Source organism: Notolabrus celidotus, chromosome 10 (assembly GCF_009762535.1).
Source record: "Notolabrus celidotus isolate fNotCel1 chromosome 10, fNotCel1.pri, whole genome shotgun sequence".
Taxonomy (NCBI): domain Eukaryota; kingdom Metazoa; phylum Chordata; class Actinopteri; order Labriformes; family Labridae; genus Notolabrus; species Notolabrus celidotus.
Window position 1 is genome coordinate 35,091,020 of NC_048281.1, and position 18,778 is coordinate 35,109,797.

At 44.2% G+C, this 18,778-nt stretch overlaps 1 protein-coding gene across 1 annotated transcript in view; it reads left to right on the forward strand.

Annotated features, from left to right (window-relative positions):
* The window catches only part of kdm6a (lysine (K)-specific demethylase 6A), a 55,836-nt gene that overhangs the window by 35,299 nt on the left and 1,759 nt on the right, over positions 1-18,778 (forward strand). The window contains exons 10-21 of the mRNA XM_034694072.1: positions 1,420-1,546; positions 4,364-4,462; positions 4,717-4,936; positions 5,261-5,401; positions 12,531-12,623; positions 12,707-12,784; positions 14,015-14,122; positions 14,218-14,604; positions 14,737-15,626; positions 17,749-17,878; positions 17,986-18,091; positions 18,567-18,772. Coding sequence (XP_034549963.1) covers positions 1,420-1,546; positions 4,364-4,462; positions 4,717-4,936; positions 5,261-5,401; positions 12,531-12,623; positions 12,707-12,784; positions 14,015-14,122; positions 14,218-14,604; positions 14,737-15,626; positions 17,749-17,878; positions 17,986-18,091; positions 18,567-18,772 — 2,585 coding nt within the window. The remainder of the gene's footprint in view (positions 1-1,419; positions 1,547-4,363; positions 4,463-4,716; positions 4,937-5,260; positions 5,402-12,530; positions 12,624-12,706; positions 12,785-14,014; positions 14,123-14,217; positions 14,605-14,736; positions 15,627-17,748; positions 17,879-17,985; positions 18,092-18,566; positions 18,773-18,778) is intronic.

The window sequence follows — 18,778 nt, forward strand, 5'->3', positions numbered from 1 at the left end:
GGACCATGCATCTCACTGTGGGGTTGCATGCTGCTGTGTGCTCTGTGGACTCTGTAAAGTGACATTTTTGGTTTGATTCTACCTGATTCTCAAGCTGCTGTTGAGAGTGTGTGCCGCTCTCTGTCCCTCCCTTCCCCCACCCACCGTGCAGACACGCACGTGCGCTCAAATGCAAAGTTACGTTGTGTGAATGAGTGTGGTAACTGCAGATCTGAATGAGTGTGGAGGAAAAATAAGAAGGTATGAAAGGATATTCTGACTTTCCAGAGGACGACTGATGACTCGGCAAACTTTTGTCATGGCCTTGAGAGTAGACGGCTCAAATGTCAACACCTGTTTGAAAGAGCGTGCATGCCAGAGCGAGCTGGAAGGTGTCAAAAGAAAGGAAAGAAGTCTGGCATGTGACTGATGGATCACTTGTTCCCAGAGCTGCTTCAACACCTCAGCGTCTTCTCCTGCAAGAAGCTGCAGCCTCTTGAACTAAATCCAGACATCTGCAGCTGAAATAATTTGACATAAACTGCAGGATGTTTGCAGCGATGTTATCCTTCGTGTTCGTGTGCATGTGAAGCCGGGACCCTCAAACGTTTCTGTGCAAACACACACAGACTTCCATTATGCATGCAGCAACCCCCCCCCCCACCTGCTCCCCTCAGTCGTAAAAACCTTTCAGTTCAGCCGGCTGAGGTTGCCATCGTGACGTGCAGAGCCTCACTCATACCCCTTTTCCACCGAGGCAGTTTCAGGTGCCGGTTCAGAGCCGGCGCTCAATTAAGAACTGGTTCCAGAGCGGCTCCAATTCTTTGCTGGTCTGGAACCGCGAAATGCCTACATCAGAAGCGAGGGGCGGGGTTTGCTGTGATCAAGAACACAAACCAAACATGTTTCCTCCATCGTCCTGCAGCGACAAAGTAAAAGACACTAATGGATTCCAAGGCAAAGCAGCGGTCAGCCGAGGAGACAAGCTGCAATTGTCCGCCATCGTTGTTGTTGTGAGGGAAAGTTCAAGCAAGCGCTGCTGGGAAAAGCGGTCACGTAAATCTGGCGACCACCAGCCTGGAAATACAACCCGGTTCACGTTGTTCGAAAAGAGGTAACAGGTGCACAAGAGAGGAAGTGAGGAAGTCTGTGTTTACGGGAGATTGCCTCTCACATCTCAATTTGTGTGTGTGGAAGAAGATGTTTGTGAACATTAGCTCCTCAGAGACCTTTAATGTGTGCATGTGTGCAACTTAAAGCCCCTCCCCCTCTTCATCTGCATCCTCCTCCCCTTCTTCTCTGGAGCTTCAGCCCATTTGTTTGCGTCACATCCATTTGCACATTTTTGGTTTTGCATCCAGGTACTGGTCTCTGCTCCTCAGTCTGCTGTCCCTGTCTCTCTAACCTCTTGTCTCTGCTCTCCCGTCTCTGCTCCTGCAGGCTGGATGCATCACACGGTGGAGCAGCTCGGGGATAAAGGCACCAAGGACAGCTATGCCATCCAGTGTCTGCAGAAGTCTCTAGAAGCGGACCCTAACTCCGGCCAGTCCTGGTACTTCCTCGGCAGGTAAGACAAACAGAGGTGTGAGTGTTTGCACGGCCGACCTTTGACCCGACGGAGCCTCAGATGTGTTGATTGCACTGTTTGTTTTGGACATCTGGATTGGTGAGACTACCTTTTTATTTCCCTGCTGGAGATAGACACTGGGGTCTAATGGAAACAGGTGCTTGAGTTCTCCCGTCTCTCTTTGCTGCTGAAGTCGTTTCCGCCTGGGAGCAGATGAGACGTCTGAATGCACACGGGCACTGGAGCAGAAAAGCATACAACCCTCCCTAAGGGTCCATGCTGTCCCTCAAGGTGTCGGCTTGGCTTGGCTGGTGGTGATGTCACTAGCTCTTCCTATATTACCAGTTAAAGGTGCAATGTTCACCCTCCTTTAAAGTCCCACCTTTAATGCACAGGAGCATGTTGTGAAGTCGTTGCTGTGTCTGCATCAGAGGTAGTAAAAGAAGCGTTACAGGGGTGGGACGCCTGTGAGCAGGCGGAGCAGGAACAGCACTGTGTGTGTCTGTGTGTGTAGATTGAGATACAGATGTCACACTGTTGTGGATTCAGTGTAAATTAAAAGCAGACTGATGGCAGAGCTTCATCACAGTTCTGTTGTGGACTTTAATAGACAGAAAGTAAAATAAATTGTTGAATAAACGAGTGAAAGCTGTCATATCAGACATTTTGAAAGATTGTGATTGGAGGGTTTTTCTGGATATGGATGAGAGTGGATGAAAGGAGAGGGAAAACCATCGGCTGCTAGAGCAGTGGTTCTCAAAGTGGGGTCCTGGGACCCCTGGGGGTCCATGAAATAATTAGAATACATTTCTAATAAATGATAAATTGTGCTGTGTCATTACAAACAGCATATCCACCATTGTTCTGAAACCATTTGGTGGCTGAAGGGATATGTGAGTCTTGCTCCTGTTCATTTTCTGAAAGCGTTTAAGATCAATTAGTTGAAAAGTCTAAATGCTGTCATGTTGAGTCCACAAGGAATGAAAGGACCCTCTGTTTTAAAGGATACAAGTGGGATTTACTTGATTCAAATTGAAGTGTTATCTGTTTATCACTATGGAACAGGTCTGAAGGATTTACATTGATACGTTTTACAATACAAAGAGTTCCAAGGGCGACTAAGAGTGGGAATGGTAGTAAGCATGTGCTTAATCTATGTCACAATTATGAGGGGGTCCTTGGAAAATGTTCTCACCTGTAAGGGGTCCCTGGCTCCAAAAAGTTTGAGAACCCCTGGCATAGAGAATGGACTACGTGCCCTCATTGACATCTAAAAACCTACCTTGTTCAGCGCTGACATATTGCACAGGTACTAGAAAGAGCTACACAGAACCTGCACCTGCACATTGCTGAAAGTCCTCACGCTTCAGACGAGAACACCAAAAGCCCCCCAAAAAAGCAGTCTGCATCTTTTTATACCAATGCAGCCTACATGTCTTATATTTATGGCACTTTTTAAAGCCAAACTTCTGCAGAAGTGTTTGAAAATGTATGTAATCAGTAGGGGTGAGCCCGACTAAGGATTTGCTTAGTGGAATCTGATTCATCAGATTTTGCCCGTAGTGGATGAATAGTGGAATGTTTGTTGTTTTTCCTTATTGACCCAAAGTCTGCATGATGGTGACCGCATGACAATATTACACATAACCCTTTACAATTAAGAGACTCAGAGCTTAAAGTAAAAGGGACAACAGAATATTATAAGTATAAAACTTAGATTTTTTAAATCTATATTGCAAAAACAACGAGGTGATGAAGGAGAGAAAACTCCAATAAGACCACCATCAGTTAAACATGGAACAACGCTCCACTATAGAGAAAGGAATCAGGAGATATTTAAACAGTGTTCACACAGAGGAGAGCAGCACTGCAGAGGGTAGTCTGTCCAACTTAAGACTAAACATTTGTATAATGTTCAAAATCAAACCTGAACCAGCTAAAGGGTTTTTAAATCTCTGAACAGAACCTTTTAAAACAGTCTTTCATCACGCCTTTGTCCGCTTGAGTCTTTTCAAACTGTACGTGAGGAAAACCATCGTGTGTACGGGCAGAAGTGCGCTCCTTGCTTTGTTGACTGTAAATCCTGTCTTTGAGAATATCCTCTCTGATGGTGTGGAGGTGGATGGGATGCTGTGGATTGTTTTTGAGGCTTCAGACAGCTTTGGGTGTCCCTCCTGGTTCTTTTGGCCCCGTACAGTTTTTGTGTGGTCCGGTAATCCTTGATCTCACAGCCCTCTTCATGAAGCTGCTCCTCATCTTCATCACTAGTTTTTAGGATCAACTGAAGTTTTATTTCCTGACATTTTGAGCTGCCATGAACGTAGAAAGATTTAAAGACCAGCTGAGGTACGTCTGCTCCACAGGTCCTGCTAAATGGGAGAGTCCACCTTTAATTACCAGGGGAGATTTAATTACCACTTTAAGGAGATTTAACACTTCAAGAGCTGTTCTCAGAATTACATTCAATAAGTCTATATTTATATAAAAATAGGATATATGAGGCACTATTTTTACAGGAAACAGGAAAATAATGTAAAATTAGACATTGAGCACCCCCATGGTTTGAATGGAATGATCCACGTTTCATATGCAAATATTCAACTATGAGATTGGGAGTCGACTAAGACTCGTTAGAACCAATCGTCGAATATTCCACTATTTGGGGTCACCCCTAGTAATCAGTGTATTTTCAAACTTGCACCAAGCCAACCTGATATATGACCAATAATTTCATTGCATCAGAGGTTTGTTTGCTCCACATTTGGACTTCTGAGCAGATATTTGATGTCTCTCTGTCTGTCACCTTCTCTCCTCCAGGTGCTACTCCAGTATTGGGAAGGTGCAGGATGCCTTCATCTCTTACCGCCAGTCCATCGACAAGTCGGAGGCCAGCGCTGACACCTGGTGCTCCATAGGGTAAGAACTGGATGGGTGCAGATAAGATAGTTCATCAAAATCCCTCCAAGAGAAGCTTAACTGTGTGTGACAGAGGACACAAGGAGAGGGATTGTTACCGGGCTGCAGGAGGTTGAGAGTGACTCCAGAGATAGATAGATCTGTGGAGGATGGGAGGATGGTCATGTCCCCGGGGAGTCTTTGGGACGACTCAGATAAGATATGGAACTAAATCCTGGAACATGTTCAGAGACTAACCGCCTCTCTATCCTCAGGGTTCTCTACCAGCAGCAGAACCAGCCTATGGACGCCCTGCAGGCCTACATCTGTGCCGTTCAGCTGGACCACAGCCACGCCGCCGCCTGGATGGACCTGGGAACCCTATACGAGTCCTGCGGGCAGCCGCACGACGCCATCAAGTGCTACGTCAACGCCACCCGCAGCAAGGCCTGCCTCAACACGGCCGCGCTCACACAACGCATCAAACTGCTGCAGGTAGGTCTGGGGGGGGCGGTCCGGTCCGGTCCGGCCTGGTTGTTGGATATCGTGGAGTATTTCCGTGTTGGTGTATTTAAGTGCCGTGTTTGATGCCTAAGCTTTTTAAAATGTGCTTTCTGTCATTTTGATTTGTGAGCACTGAGATATGAATAATGATTCATATTAATGTGTTAAACACATTTTCCTCACTTGTAATTGTAAAGCATTTCTTCATGACATCAAACATTTCCTTCTATATACTCTGTAAAGCTGAAAACACCTCCTTTAATGTAGTCTTTGTGGTACCTCTCTAAAGTTTGTGTCTCACACGATTTCTCCTAGGCTCAGTTGTGTAACCTACAGCCAGGTAGTCTGCAGAATAAGAGTAAAATGCTTCCTAGTATTGAGGAGGCGTGGAGCCTTCCCATTCCTGCTGAGCTCACGTCCAGGCAGGGGGCCCTGAACACAGCACAGACACAGCAGGTGAGATCCAGCTCGTACCACAGAGTCCTGACTCTGGGAAATGACTTAAACTATAACGTTTCTCAGGACTGTTTAAGATGAAGTCTTCCTTCCATGTCAGATACTGATGTCTTTCAAACTCTGGTTTGCATCCAAGCTCTGTTCTGAAAGATTAAGGATGTTACAGTCACATGACTCGATGTGAGGCCCGTATTTTAATGATCTAATCACTATAAAGTGTAGTCGACCTTCACGGTGCCTCAATGTAAAAAATACTTAGCAATGTCCTGTAACTCTTATCCCCAGTGCAAAGAGGCACACATCAAAAGTATGCATGCTGATTTAATGCAAGATATCACAAGGTTGATATATTTACATTTGAAGTAACTTGTTAAAACTAGAATAGTCTTTAAATTGGAGACAGATCTTTGAATAGAGACTCATCACCATCAACACATCAGTTTTATTTAGCCGCCTTATTTTTTGCAAGTCTGAATTTGTTTTGATGCAGCTTTGTCTCTTATAAATCCTTACTCTAACATCATCCTCTGTTAGCCACAAATAAACTCATGTCCATCATAAACGCTCGCTTTTTCAAACATCATAACTGAACAGAGGACGAGAGGAACAGAAAAGTACAACCCCAATTCAAAAAATGTTGGGACGACTGATAAAAACAGGGTGTGCAAACATTTAAAGTCTGTGTATAAATGAAAATAGTGCAAAGGTAACAACGTGCTCATCTGACATTTGATGCCAGCAACACATTTCAAAGCATGTTTACTGTTCTGTTGCATCAGCTCTTCTTTTAACAACACTCTGTAAATGTTGGTGAATCCAGGAGACCAGATTCTGGACTTCAAAGCGAACTGTTGTCCCATTCTTGCCTGATAGGATTTCAGCTGCTCAACAGTTCAGGGTTTATTTTGTCGTAATTTTTAGTTTCATGATGCTCCAAATTTTTAGACCAGTTCAGCACCTGGACTCTTCTACTACAGAGCCATGCTGCTGTAATACCTTCAGAATGTGGTTTGGCATTGTCTTGCTGAATATTGCTGATGTTGATATGGTTCAGCATTAATGGAGCCTTCACAGATGTGGAAGCTACCCATACCATGGACTCTTATGATCCCCATACCATCAGGGACGCTGTCTTTGAACTGTGAGCTGATAACAAGCCGGGTGGTCCCTCTCCTCTTTAGAGCGGAGGACACAGCGTCCAGGATTTCCAAAAAGAATGTTTTGATTCATCAGACCACAGGACAGTTTTCCACTTCCCCTCAGTCCATCTTAACCGGGCTCAGGTCCAGAGAAGTCTCTGTGGTTACAGAGTCATGTCTGTTTTTAATGCAGTGACTTCCATTACAGAGTCATGTCTGTTTCTAATGCAGTGACTTCCACTACAGAGTCATGTCTGTGTTTAATGCAGTGACTTCCACTACAGAGACATGTCTGTTTTTTAATGCAGTGACTTCCACTACAGAGACATGTCTGTGTTTAATGCAGTGACTTCCACTACAGAGTCATGTCTGTTTTTAATGCAGTGACTTCCACTACAGAGTCATGTCTGTTTTAATGCAGTGACTTCCACTACAGAGTCATGTCTGTTTTTAATGCAATGACTTCCACTACAGAGTCATGTCTGTTTTTAATGCAGTGACTTCCACTACAGAGTCATGTCTGTTTTTAATGCAGTGACTTCCACTACAGAGCCATGTCTGTGTTTAATGCAGTGACTTCCACTACAGAGTCATGTCTGTGTTTAATGCAGTGACTTCCACTACAGAGTCATGTCTGTTTTTAATGCAGTGACTTCCACTACAGAGTCATGTCTGTTTTTAATGCAGTGACTTCCACTACAGAGTCATGTCTGTTTTTAATGCAGTGACTTCCACTACAGAGTCATGTCTGTGTTTAATGCAGTGACTTCCACTACAGAGTCATGTCTGTTTTTAATGCAGTGACTTCAACTACAGAGTCATGTGTGTTTTTAATGCAGTGACTTCCACTGCAGAGTCATGTCTGTTTTTAATGCAGTGACTTCCACTGCAGAGTCATGTCTGTTTTTAATGCAGTGACTTCCACTACAGAGTCATGTCTGTGTTTAATGCAGTGACTTCCACTACAGAGTCATGTCTGTGTTTAATGCAGTGACTTCCACTACAGAGTCATGTCTGTTTTTAATGCAGTGACTTCCACTACAGAGTCATGTCTGTGTTTAATGCAGTGACTTCCACTACAGAGTCATGTCTGTTTTTAATGCAGTGACTTCCACTATAGAGTCATGTCTGTTTTTAATGCAGTGACTTCCACTACAGAGTCATGTCTGTTTTTAATGCAGTGACTTCCACTACAGAGTCATGTCTGTTTCTAATGCAGTGACTTCCACTACAGAGTCATGTCTGTGTTTAATGCAGTGACTTCCACTACAGAGTCATGTCTGTTTTTAATGCAGAGACTTCCACTAAAGAGTCATGTCTGTGTTTAATGCAGTGACTTCCACTACAGAGTCATGTCTGTGTTTAATGCAGTGACTTCCACTACAGAGTCATGTCTGTTTTTAATGCAGTGACTTCCACTACAGAGTCATGTCTGTGTTTAATGCAGTGACTTCCACTACAGAGTCATGTCTGTGTTTAATGCAGTGACTTCCACTACAGAGTCATGTCTGTTCTTAATGCAGTGACTTCCACTACAGGGTCATGTCTGTGTTTAATGCAGTGACTTCCACTACAGAGTCATGTCTTTTTTTAATGCAGTGACTTCCACTACAGAGTCATGTCTGTTTTTAATGCAGTGACTTCCACTACAGAGTCATGTCTGTTTTAAATGCAGTGACTTCCACTACAGAGTCATGTCTGTTTTAAATGCAGTGACTTCCACTACAGAGTCATGTCTGTTCTCAATGTAGTGACTTCCACTACAGAGTCATGTCTGTGTTTAATGCAGTGACTTCCACTACAGAGTCATGTCTGTGTTTAATGCAGTGACTTCCACTACAGAGTCATGTCTGTTCTTAATGCAGTGACTTCCACTACAGAGTCATGTCTGTTTTTAATGCAGTGACTTCCACTACAGAGTCATGTCTGTTTTTAATGCAGTGACTTCCACTACAGTCATGTCTGTTTTTAATGCAGTGACTTCCACTACAGAGTCATGTCTGTTTTTAATGCAGTGACTTCCACTACAGTCATGTCTGTTTTTAATGCAGTGACTTCCACTACAGAGTCATGTCTGTTTTGAATGCAGTGACTTCCACTAAAGAGTCATGTCTGTTCTTAATGCAGTGACTTCCACTACAGAGTCATGTCTGTGTTTAATGCAGTGACTTCCACTACAGAGTCATGTCTGTTTTTAATGCAGTGACTTCCACTACAGTCATGTCTGTTTTTAATGCAGTGACTTCCACTACAGAGTCATGTCTGTTTTGAATGCAGTGACTTCCACTAAAGAGTCATGTCTGTTCTTAATGCAGTGACTTCCACTACAGAGTCATGTCTGTTTTTAATGCAGTGACTTCCACTACAGAGTCATGCCTGTGTTTAATGCAGTGACCTCCACTACAGAGTCATGTCTGTTTTTAATGCAGTGACTTCCACTACAGAGTCACGTCTGTGTTTAATGCAGTGACTTCCACTACAGAGTCATGTCTGTGTTTAATGCAGTGACTTCCACTACAGAGTCATGTCTGTTTTTAATGCAGTGACTTCCACTACAGAGTCATGTCTGTGTTTAATGCAGTGACTTCCACTACAGAGTCATGTCTGTTTTTAATGCAGTGACTTCCACTACAGAGTCATGTCTGTGTTTAATGCAGTGACTTCCACTACAGAGACATGTCTGTTTTTAGTGCAGTGACTTCCACTACAGAGTCATGTCTGTGTTTAATGCAGTGACTTCCACTACAGAGTCATATCTGTGTTTAATGCAGTGACTTCCACTACAGAGTCATGTCTGTTTTTAATGCAGTGACTTCCACTACAGAGTCATGTCTGTTTTTAATGCAGTGACTTCCACTACAGAGTCATGTCTGTTTTTAATGCAGTGACTTCCACTACAGAGTCATGCCTGTTTTTTATGCAGTGACTTCCACTACAGAGTCATGTCTGTTCTTAATGCAGTGACTTCCACTACAGAGTCATGTCTGTTTTTCATGCAGTGACTTCCACTACAGAGTCATGTCTGTTCTTAATGCAGTGACTTCCACTACAGAGTCATGTCTGTTTTTAATGCAGTGACTTCCACTACAGAGTCATGTTAGTGTTTTTAATGCAGTGACTTCCACTACAGAGTCATGTCTGTTTTTAATGCAGTGACTTCCACTACAGAGTCATGTCTGTGTATAATGCAGTGACTTCCACTACAGAGTCATGTCTGTTTCTAATGCAGTGACTTCCACTACAGAGTCATGTCTGTTTTTAATGCAGTGACTTCCACTACAGAGTCATGTCTGTGTTTAATGCAGTGACTTCCACTACAGAGTCATGTCTGTTTATAATGCAGTGACTTCCACTACAGAGTCATGTCTGTTTTTAATGCAGTGATTTCCACTACAGAGTCCTGTCTGTTTTTAATGCAGTGACTTCCACTACAGAGTCATGTCTGTGTTTAATGCAGTGACTTCCACTACAGAGTCATGTCTGTTTTTAATGCAGTGACTTCCACTACAGAGTCATGTCTGTGTTTAATGCAGTGACTTCCACTACAGAGTCATGTCTGTTTCTAATGCAGTGACTTCCACTAAAGAGTCATGTCTGTTTTTAATGCAGTGACTTCCACTACAGAGTCATGTCTGTTTATTAATGCAGTGACTTCCACTACAGAGTCATGTCTGTTTCTAATGCAGTGACTTCCACTACAGAGTCATGTCTGTTTTTAATGCAGTGACTTCCACTACAGAGTCATGTCTGTTTTGAATGCAGTGACTTCCACTACAGAGTCATGTCTGTTTTTAATGCAGTGACTTCCACTACAGAGTCATGTCTGTTTTTAATGCAGTGACTTCCACTACAGAGTCATGTCTGTTTTTAATGCAGTGACTTCCACTACAGAGTCATGTCTGTTTTTAATGCAGTGACTTCCACTACAGAGTCATGTCTGTTTTTAATGCAGTGACTTCCACTACAGAGTCATGTCTGTTTTTAATGCAGTGACTTCCACTACAGACTCACGTCTGTGTTTAATGCAGTGACTTCCACTACAGAGTCATGTCTGTTTTTTATGCAGTGACTTCCACTACAGAGTCATGTCTGTGTTTAATGCAGTGACTTCCACTACAGAGTCATGCCTGTTTTTTATGCAGTGACTTCCACTACAGAGTCATGTCTGTTTTTAATGCAGTGACTTCCACTACAGAGTCATGTCTGTTTTTCATGCAGTGACTTCCACTACAGAGTCATGTCTGTTCTTAATGCAGTGACTTCCACTACAGAGTCATGTCTGTTTTTAATGCAGTGACTTCCACTACAGAGTCATGTTAGTGTTTTTAATGCAGTGACTTCCACTACAGAGTCATGTCTGTTTTAATGCAGTGACTTCCACTACAGAGTCATGTCTGTGTATAATGCAGTGACTTCCACTACAGAGTCATGTCTGTTTCTAATGCAGTGACTTCCACTACAGAGTCATGTCTGTTTTTAATGCAGTGACTTCCACTACAGAGTCATGTCTGTGTTTAATGCAGTGACTTCCACTACAGAGTCATGTCTGTTTATAATGCAGTGACTTCCACTACAGAGTCATGTCTGTTTTTAATGCAGTGATTTCCACTACAGAGTCCTGTCTGTTTTTAATGCAGTGACTTCCACTACAGAGTCATGTCTGTGTTTAATGCAGTGACTTCCACTACAGAGTCATGTCTGTTTTTAATGCAGTGACTTCCACTACAGAGTCATGTCTGTGTTTAATGCAGTGACTTCCACTACAGAGTCATGTCTGTTTCTAATGCAGTGACTTCCACTAAAGAGTCATGTCTGTTTTTAATGCAGTGACTTCCACTACAGAGTCATGTCTGTTTATTAATGCAGTGACTTCCACTACAGAGTCATGTCTGTTTCTAATGCAGTGACTTCCACTACAGAGTCATGTCTGTTTTTAATGCAGTGACTTCCACTACAGAGTCATGTCTGTTTTGAATGCAGTGACTTCCACTACAGAGTCATGTCTGTTTTTAATGCAGTGACTTCCACTACAGAGTCATGTCTGTTTTTAATGCAGTGACTTCCACTACAGAGTCATGTCTGTTTTTAATGCAGTGACTTCCACTACAGAGCCATGTCTGTTTTTAATGCAGTGACTTCCACTACAGAGTCATGTCTGTTTTTAATGCAGTGACTTCCACTACAGAGTCATGTCTGTTTTTAATGCAGTGACTTCCACTACAGAGTCATGTCTGTGTTTAATGCAGTGACTTCCACTACAGAGTCATGTCTGTTTTTTATGCAGTGACTTCCACTACAGAGTCATGTCTGTGTTTAATGCAGTGACTTCCACTACAGAGTCATGTCTGTTTTTAATGCAGTGACTTCCACTACAGAGTCATGTCTGTTTTTAATGCAGTGACTTCCACTACAGAGTCATGTCTGTGTTTAATATTTAGTTGTCCCTGACTGAAGTCTTTAGAAAGGTGCTGCTGGCATCAAATTTAGAATGAGCGTTAATTTGTCCTAAAACATCATTTTTCAGTTTTAACATGTGATATTTTGTGTTTTGCTCTATTTTTATTCAAATGTAGACTTTAAATTGTTTGTTTTTAACATTTTATGCAGCGTCACAACTTATTTTGAATTGGGATTGTAGTTTTGCATTGTCAGAATAAATGTTACTGCAGAGATTTAGCAGCGACTTGTATCTGCTGTCTGCATGACCAAAGAGCCCTTCACTAATGCAACCCCAGTTTGCATTCCTCCACATCTCAATCACAGCATGAATACTCTGATTATCACCTTTAATCTGCATCTGCCAATTAGATTAAGGTGAAAATACAAACTATGATTTAATAATCAGAGTATTAGCCGACGTGTTATGATAAAGTTGTGCATGTAAATGTAGCATCAAGTGTTGTTTACTCCTCTAGGAATACTGATCTGCAGAATAGTTATGTCACTGTCAGTCCAGCGTTTCCTCACTAGCTGCGTGTCTGTCTCTGCAGGCCTGTAAGGGGGAGGGAGCTCAGACTGCCAGTAACCACACAGACACACAGGCCAGTCCTGCCAAGAAGAAACGCACTGCCAGCCCAGCTAAGGTACGGCTAAGAGCATTCATGTTAAAAACACAAATGATTAAGTCGATGAGACTCATGGAAACACTGCTCTGTCTCACTCACAGGGTGCTGCAGACTCGTGGGTGAACAGCCCCAATCAGCAGCAGATCCCCAGCTGGTATCTAACGCCACAGAAGCTTCAGGTAGGAAACACCTTCACTGTTTACAAGACTGTCTTACAGATTATTATCAGACAGCTGACATTATTAATGCATCAGACTGAATCTAAGTGCTGCTGTTTTATAAGCATCATGATGATTAAATCAATAAGATAAAATAAAATCAGTTAAATATCAGAAACAATTATATTAAACCCTTACAATAACATCAATAAAATAAAATTGGATAAATACCAGAAAAATACAATAAAATAATTACAATAAAATCAGAGAAATATCAGAAAGAAATTAATTAAATCCTTACAATTACATCAATTAAATAAAATCAGATAAAAGAGAAAAATAATATGAAATAATTACAATAAAATCAGATGAATACTAGAAAAATTTAATAATTATAATAAAATCAGATAAATACCAGAAATATAAAATAGAATAATTACAATAATATCAGAATAATTCCAGAAAAATAAAATAGTTACAATAAAATAAAATAATTACTATAAAATTAGATAAATACAAAAAATGATATAAAAAAATTGAAATAAAATCAATAGAATAAAATCAGATAAATAGCAGGAACAATAAAAATAAAAATTGCAACAGAATAAAATAAATAAAAATGATGCTCATACTTGTAATAATGCAGTCCAGGGCTAAAATGAAATTACCCCAAGTTAAAAGCCAGATTCAAAAGGTAAGTCTTAAGTTTACTTTTAAAAACACCCAGAGAGCTCGCTGATTTAATGTCCAGAGGCAGAAAGTTCCACAGTTTTGGTGCATAAATCCAAAAAGCTCCCTGGCCGGCGCTTGTGAGGAACATCTAAAAGGGAAGCATTCGATTCAATCAGCCTTTAAAAGTCAGCTGTACGTGGATCTGTCTCCTGAAGCAGTTCTGAGTCCACCACACCCAAAACCTGACTTTATAATATCACAAATGAGCTAGCATGTGTGTCCTCTGAAGCTTAATAGCAATGCAGAAGAAGATTTTGTTATAATTTATGCTCTTATTGGATGTAAGGTCATAAGGGAGTGATGCACAATGATTCCAAGCTGCATGTTGTGGTTCATAGTTAACTCAAAGATGTCCACAAACACTGAAAATGCTCAGTAATGTCTTAAAATAATGAAACATCTCTCTGCAGCCGTATTTCAGTTGCAAAGTAACGTACATCGTGTGTTTAACTTTGCCTCATCTCAATCTGTGAGCCGCTCAATGAATAAATGAATCCCTATCTGCTGTAACACATGCAGCACCTGGATCACCTGAAGAGCAACAGAGCCAGCCTCAAGCCCCCCCAGGTGCAGATGTTGGAGCAGCTGGAGAACCAGTTCTCTCTCATGCAGCAGCATCAGCAGCAGGTACGCGTATGCTCCACTTTATGAAGAGTGATTTCTGCAGAGTTCATCATGAGGCGTGTTGGTTTTAATCTCTCCGCCGCTCTCGCCCGTGTCAGATGAGGCAGCAGGCAGCAGCAGGAGGTCAGCCGCGGCCCAGCCTTCCCAACGGTCCTTTGGCTGAGCCCTCTCTCAACCCTGCGAGCCTCACCCGCACCTCCCCCCTCAACCACACAGCCATCCGGCCCCCGTGTGTCACCCAGCCCACAGCCAACGGATCCTGTTCTTCGAGTCCCTCAGCGGGGCTGCCGGGACACCTGGACAAGAATCACACCCTGGGACTGGGAGGTGGCGGCGCGAGCAACGGAAACGTGCCTTACCCGCAGCAGAACTCTCTACCTCACAACTGCACAGCCGCCAGTCACCCCAGCACCAGCAGCACTACCAGCAGTCCCAGTCACACAGACGAGACCTGGAGGAGCCAACAACGCAACACTAACACTCAGGTAGGACACGAGTTCCTGGTGTGCAGATATTTATATTTAGAGTGATTTAAATCCAAAACTGTGAGATAAAGTCAGAGTTTGTATCTGATGTAGTTCTGATCCTGTATCTCTCTCTCCTCTCTCCGATTCCAGGGGCTTCAAAAAGGTCCAGGTTCACATTCGGCAGGTCCCAATGGAGAACCTCCTTTCTCTTCCTCCTCCTCCCCTCAGACCTCGTTCTCTTCCTCTGGCATTCTGAATCAGGTCGGACATTCCTCTGGGCCCTGCACTGCCTCCTCCTCGGCCTCCTCTTTATCCCCCACCTCCCCCCAGTCCACGCCCAACCACCTGTCCTCGCCCCCCCACTCCGCTACTACCTCAGGGGTCCACACCAAAGACACCACGCCTTCAGGGGGCAACAGCGGCAGCAACGGTGGAGTCGCTGCCGCTTTGCCATCAGGTCCGGAGGCCGCTGTCAGGCATTCAGCAGGGACGCCTTTAAGTCCCGGCTCCGCCCCCGCGCAGGGATTGACTAATCACGTCCAGCCGCGGGTGACGGACAGCTCTGCTAGCCTGTCTCAGCCCGGCTCTCCCGCCCCCGGCGTGCTCACTTCAGACAATCCTCAGCTCTCAGCCTTGCTAAAGGGAAAAGCCAATGCGACCAGTAACGACGACAACAATAACCACAGTAACCACGGCGGGCCTTCCTCAGAGAAGGTCAACAACGTCCACCCGGGTCTCCACGCTGCAGCAGCCGCCGCCACCGCCGCCAAGCCGACGACAGAGCCGACAGCGACCGTCAGCACGCCGTCTCCGTGCTCCGCAGACCCTCACACCACTAACAGCCTCTCCTGCCTTAACAGCCCGTCCAGCACCAACAGTCAGGGGCCCACCGTCAACGGGAAGGGCCCCGAGGACTCCCAGAGCCCCATGAAGGTGGAGCCTTCAGAAGGAGCGCCGAGACGCAGCGTCCCCGCTGGTCTGTCTCCCTGGTCCTCGGTGTCCATCTACCCCAGCTCCAGTGAGGTGCTCAAAGCCTGCAGGTGAGAACAGACAGACTTAAAGAGGTGTTCCTGAAAAGACTGGATCCTGATGGAGGTTTAAAAGCAGCTTCACCAAACTTAAAGAAACTACATCTTTAGTTCCAAACTACAACAGACGCTTTTATCAGTTTGAGGTTGTTATCGTCTGCTTTATGGAAATCATGTTTGATCCCAACAAACTATTTAAAACAACAGATATATTCCTCCTGTTGAAGGTCTTAAAGTTGGACTAACATACTGTGATAATGCAGCTGAGGATCGATTGTCTCTCTGCATGTAGGTGCCTCATTCAGACCTTGGTGTTCTTGCACATGCTCCACAGTTTGCATGCTGATTTTTGGCCCCTGAAGCTGAATGGCATGAATGCATAAAAGGAAGGCTGGATAATAAGAACAAAAACCTCAACGAGACGAAGAATCAATCAATCAATCTTTATTTGTATAGCGCCAAATCACAACAAACGTTATCTCAAGACACTTTTACAAACAGAGCAGGTCTAGAGACCCAACTTCAAGACAGGGTAAGACTCAGTCTGACCCCATCTTAATCCACCATGAGCATTGCACCTCGCAGTATTTAGCTAGTTACAGCGTAGAGGACAAACTTCCTTTAACAGGCAGAAACCTCCAGCAGGACCAGACTCATGTTAGACAGCCATCATGCCTCGACGAGTTGGGTCTTGAAAGAGGGATAGAGGAGAATAAGAGAGAGGTGATAGTGCTGAGACGAGTAGTAGTAGCTGTTGCTGCTGGAGTCCAGCACATCTGTATCAGGAGGATGTCTACGGCAGCTCAGAGGAACCTACGAGACAAGGGAGCTCAGGGACTCCAGACAGCTCTATGGTTAGTAACTTTAATGGGACAGGAAGAGTTAAAGTAAGAGATGAGGGGGTTGGGGGGGAAGGGGGTGAGATAGGATCCTCAAAGCTGACTTATTTCTCTTAATTAATCAACCATTAGAGGCTCAGATAGTTACTGAAAGGGATCTTATCACCACTGACTGAACATGCTTTTCTGAGTCATCAATTCTCACTTGTGCAAGAACAGTCGTCCAGTCAGATCTCCTAATCCAGCTGTAACCGTAGCTTGGTGTAACCGTGCATGCAAACATACTGAGTGTAACAGGATCGTGAATGATCTGCAGGTTCAGATGATGTGTCAACGTCCCATCGTGGCCTTTAAGAGTGATGTAACACCTTTTTCTGGTTCAAAGAAAGCGTCTCACTATTTCACAGAGGTGTCCTTTTGCTTCCTGTCATGTTTAAGACTCTTAAAATAACAACCTGTCGGCCTGTCAGTGGAAACAACGCAGAGTGAAAGTGGAGCGGTGATCAGTCACCGGGAGCCACTGAAGCCTGTTTTAACCCTTTCCTGGCTGGAAGAATCATTTAAACTCAGATGATCGAGTTGTTAGAAGAAGAAGACAACAGCACGTTACACTTAGTCTTAGTGGAAGAGTTTCTGCTGCAGAATTGAATTTGAAATCATGTATAGAAGCAAGAAATGTTGACGTTGTGACCCCCTGCTGTGTGCTGGTCTCAGTCATCATCCTCATATCTGTCTCTGAGACAGTCCTGACCCACAGAGGACGCCTGTCACAGATACACCTGCCTCCCTCTGTACCTGAAGCTCTCACTTTCTTCTTGTTTGAGGCCTGATGAACCTGATTTCAGCCTCATGAAGTCAATGTTTCTGCATTAAAGACACTGAACAGAGTCTCTGAGATTTCAGCTGCTTGTTGGGTAAAAGGGAGTGAAGCCAGAGATGTTACTTTGGGCTCTGGGATATCCAAACAAGCGTTTCTTTACACTAAATTTAAGAAGTAGTGAAGAATGTAGTTGTCAGATTGATCAATCATAAAAATGTCCTCGTGGGAAAGCCGTGGAGGGATCTAATGAAGCTTTCCTGAGTGTGCACGAGTTGCTCAGACTCATTATTTACTTCAGTTTCATGTTTATTGATGTGAAAATGAAACATTCATTCAAGATTTTTAGTTCATTTCAACTCAGAAGACGTTTCAAAAGGCTTCTCTAGGTCCTCATTCTTTAATCTGCTGCAGTCTTTTGTTGTTGGGTGTCTCGTTCTTCACTTCATGAACTCTCTGCCCTCCTCTTCGTCTGCAGGAACCTGGGGAAGAATGGCCTGTCGACCAGCAGCATCCTCCTGGACAAGTGTCCCCCACCTCGCCCTCCTCGCCCCCCCTCTCCTCCGCTGCCAAAGGACAAACTCAACCCACCCACACCCAGTATTTATGTACGTACACACACACACACACACACACACAATAAAAAAGGAGTGTTTGAGATGTTGTTTCTGTGGCTACATCTCTCACTGTTCTCTCCTCTCTCTCTGACCTGCAGCTAGAAAACAAGAGGGACGCCTTCTACCCTCCTCTTCATCAGTTCTGCACCAACCCCTCCAACCCGGTCACCGTCATCAGAGGACTGGCCGGAGCTCTCAAACTGGGTACGAGGCCGAGGTCTGAGTGAGCGTGTGCAGCTGGATGTTTCCTCTGCTTCCAGGCTCACATGGCTCTGTGGGTGTGTCTCTGTGATCATGACAGGCAGAGAGTGTGTGTGAGTGTGTGTGTGTGGACGACTCTGACATGTGTGACAACAGCACCACCTGCAAGTGAGAAGTGTTACTGCAGGCGTGTGCTGGAGAGGGAATGTAGGAGCTTTTTTCTGCTGCTGCTGCTCGATCACAAAGACGTATCTCCTCGCTGTGAAAGATTTAAATCTGATGGACGGATGTTTGAGGAGTTTATGGAGGAAGTTTGTCATCAGGGTCTAATACAAGGACATCTAGACCGGCCTGTCTTGCTCCTTAAACCAAAGTGTCTCCCCTTCTTCTTCTTTCAGTAGACGTTAAACTTTCTCTTCTAAGTTTAAAACCCCTCACACTCCTCTGATCTCGCTCCGCCTCTCTCTCCTCCCTGTAGATCTGGGCCTGTTTTCCACTAAGACACTGGTGGAGGCCAACCCGGACCACCTGGTGGAGGTGCGGACTCAGCTGGCCCAGCCCACCGACGAGAACTGGGACCCGAGCGGCAGTCGGAAGATGTGGCGCTGTGAGAGCAGCCGCTCGCACACCACCATCATCAAATACGCTCAGTACCAGGCCTCGTCCTTCCAGGAGTCTCTGAGGGTCAGT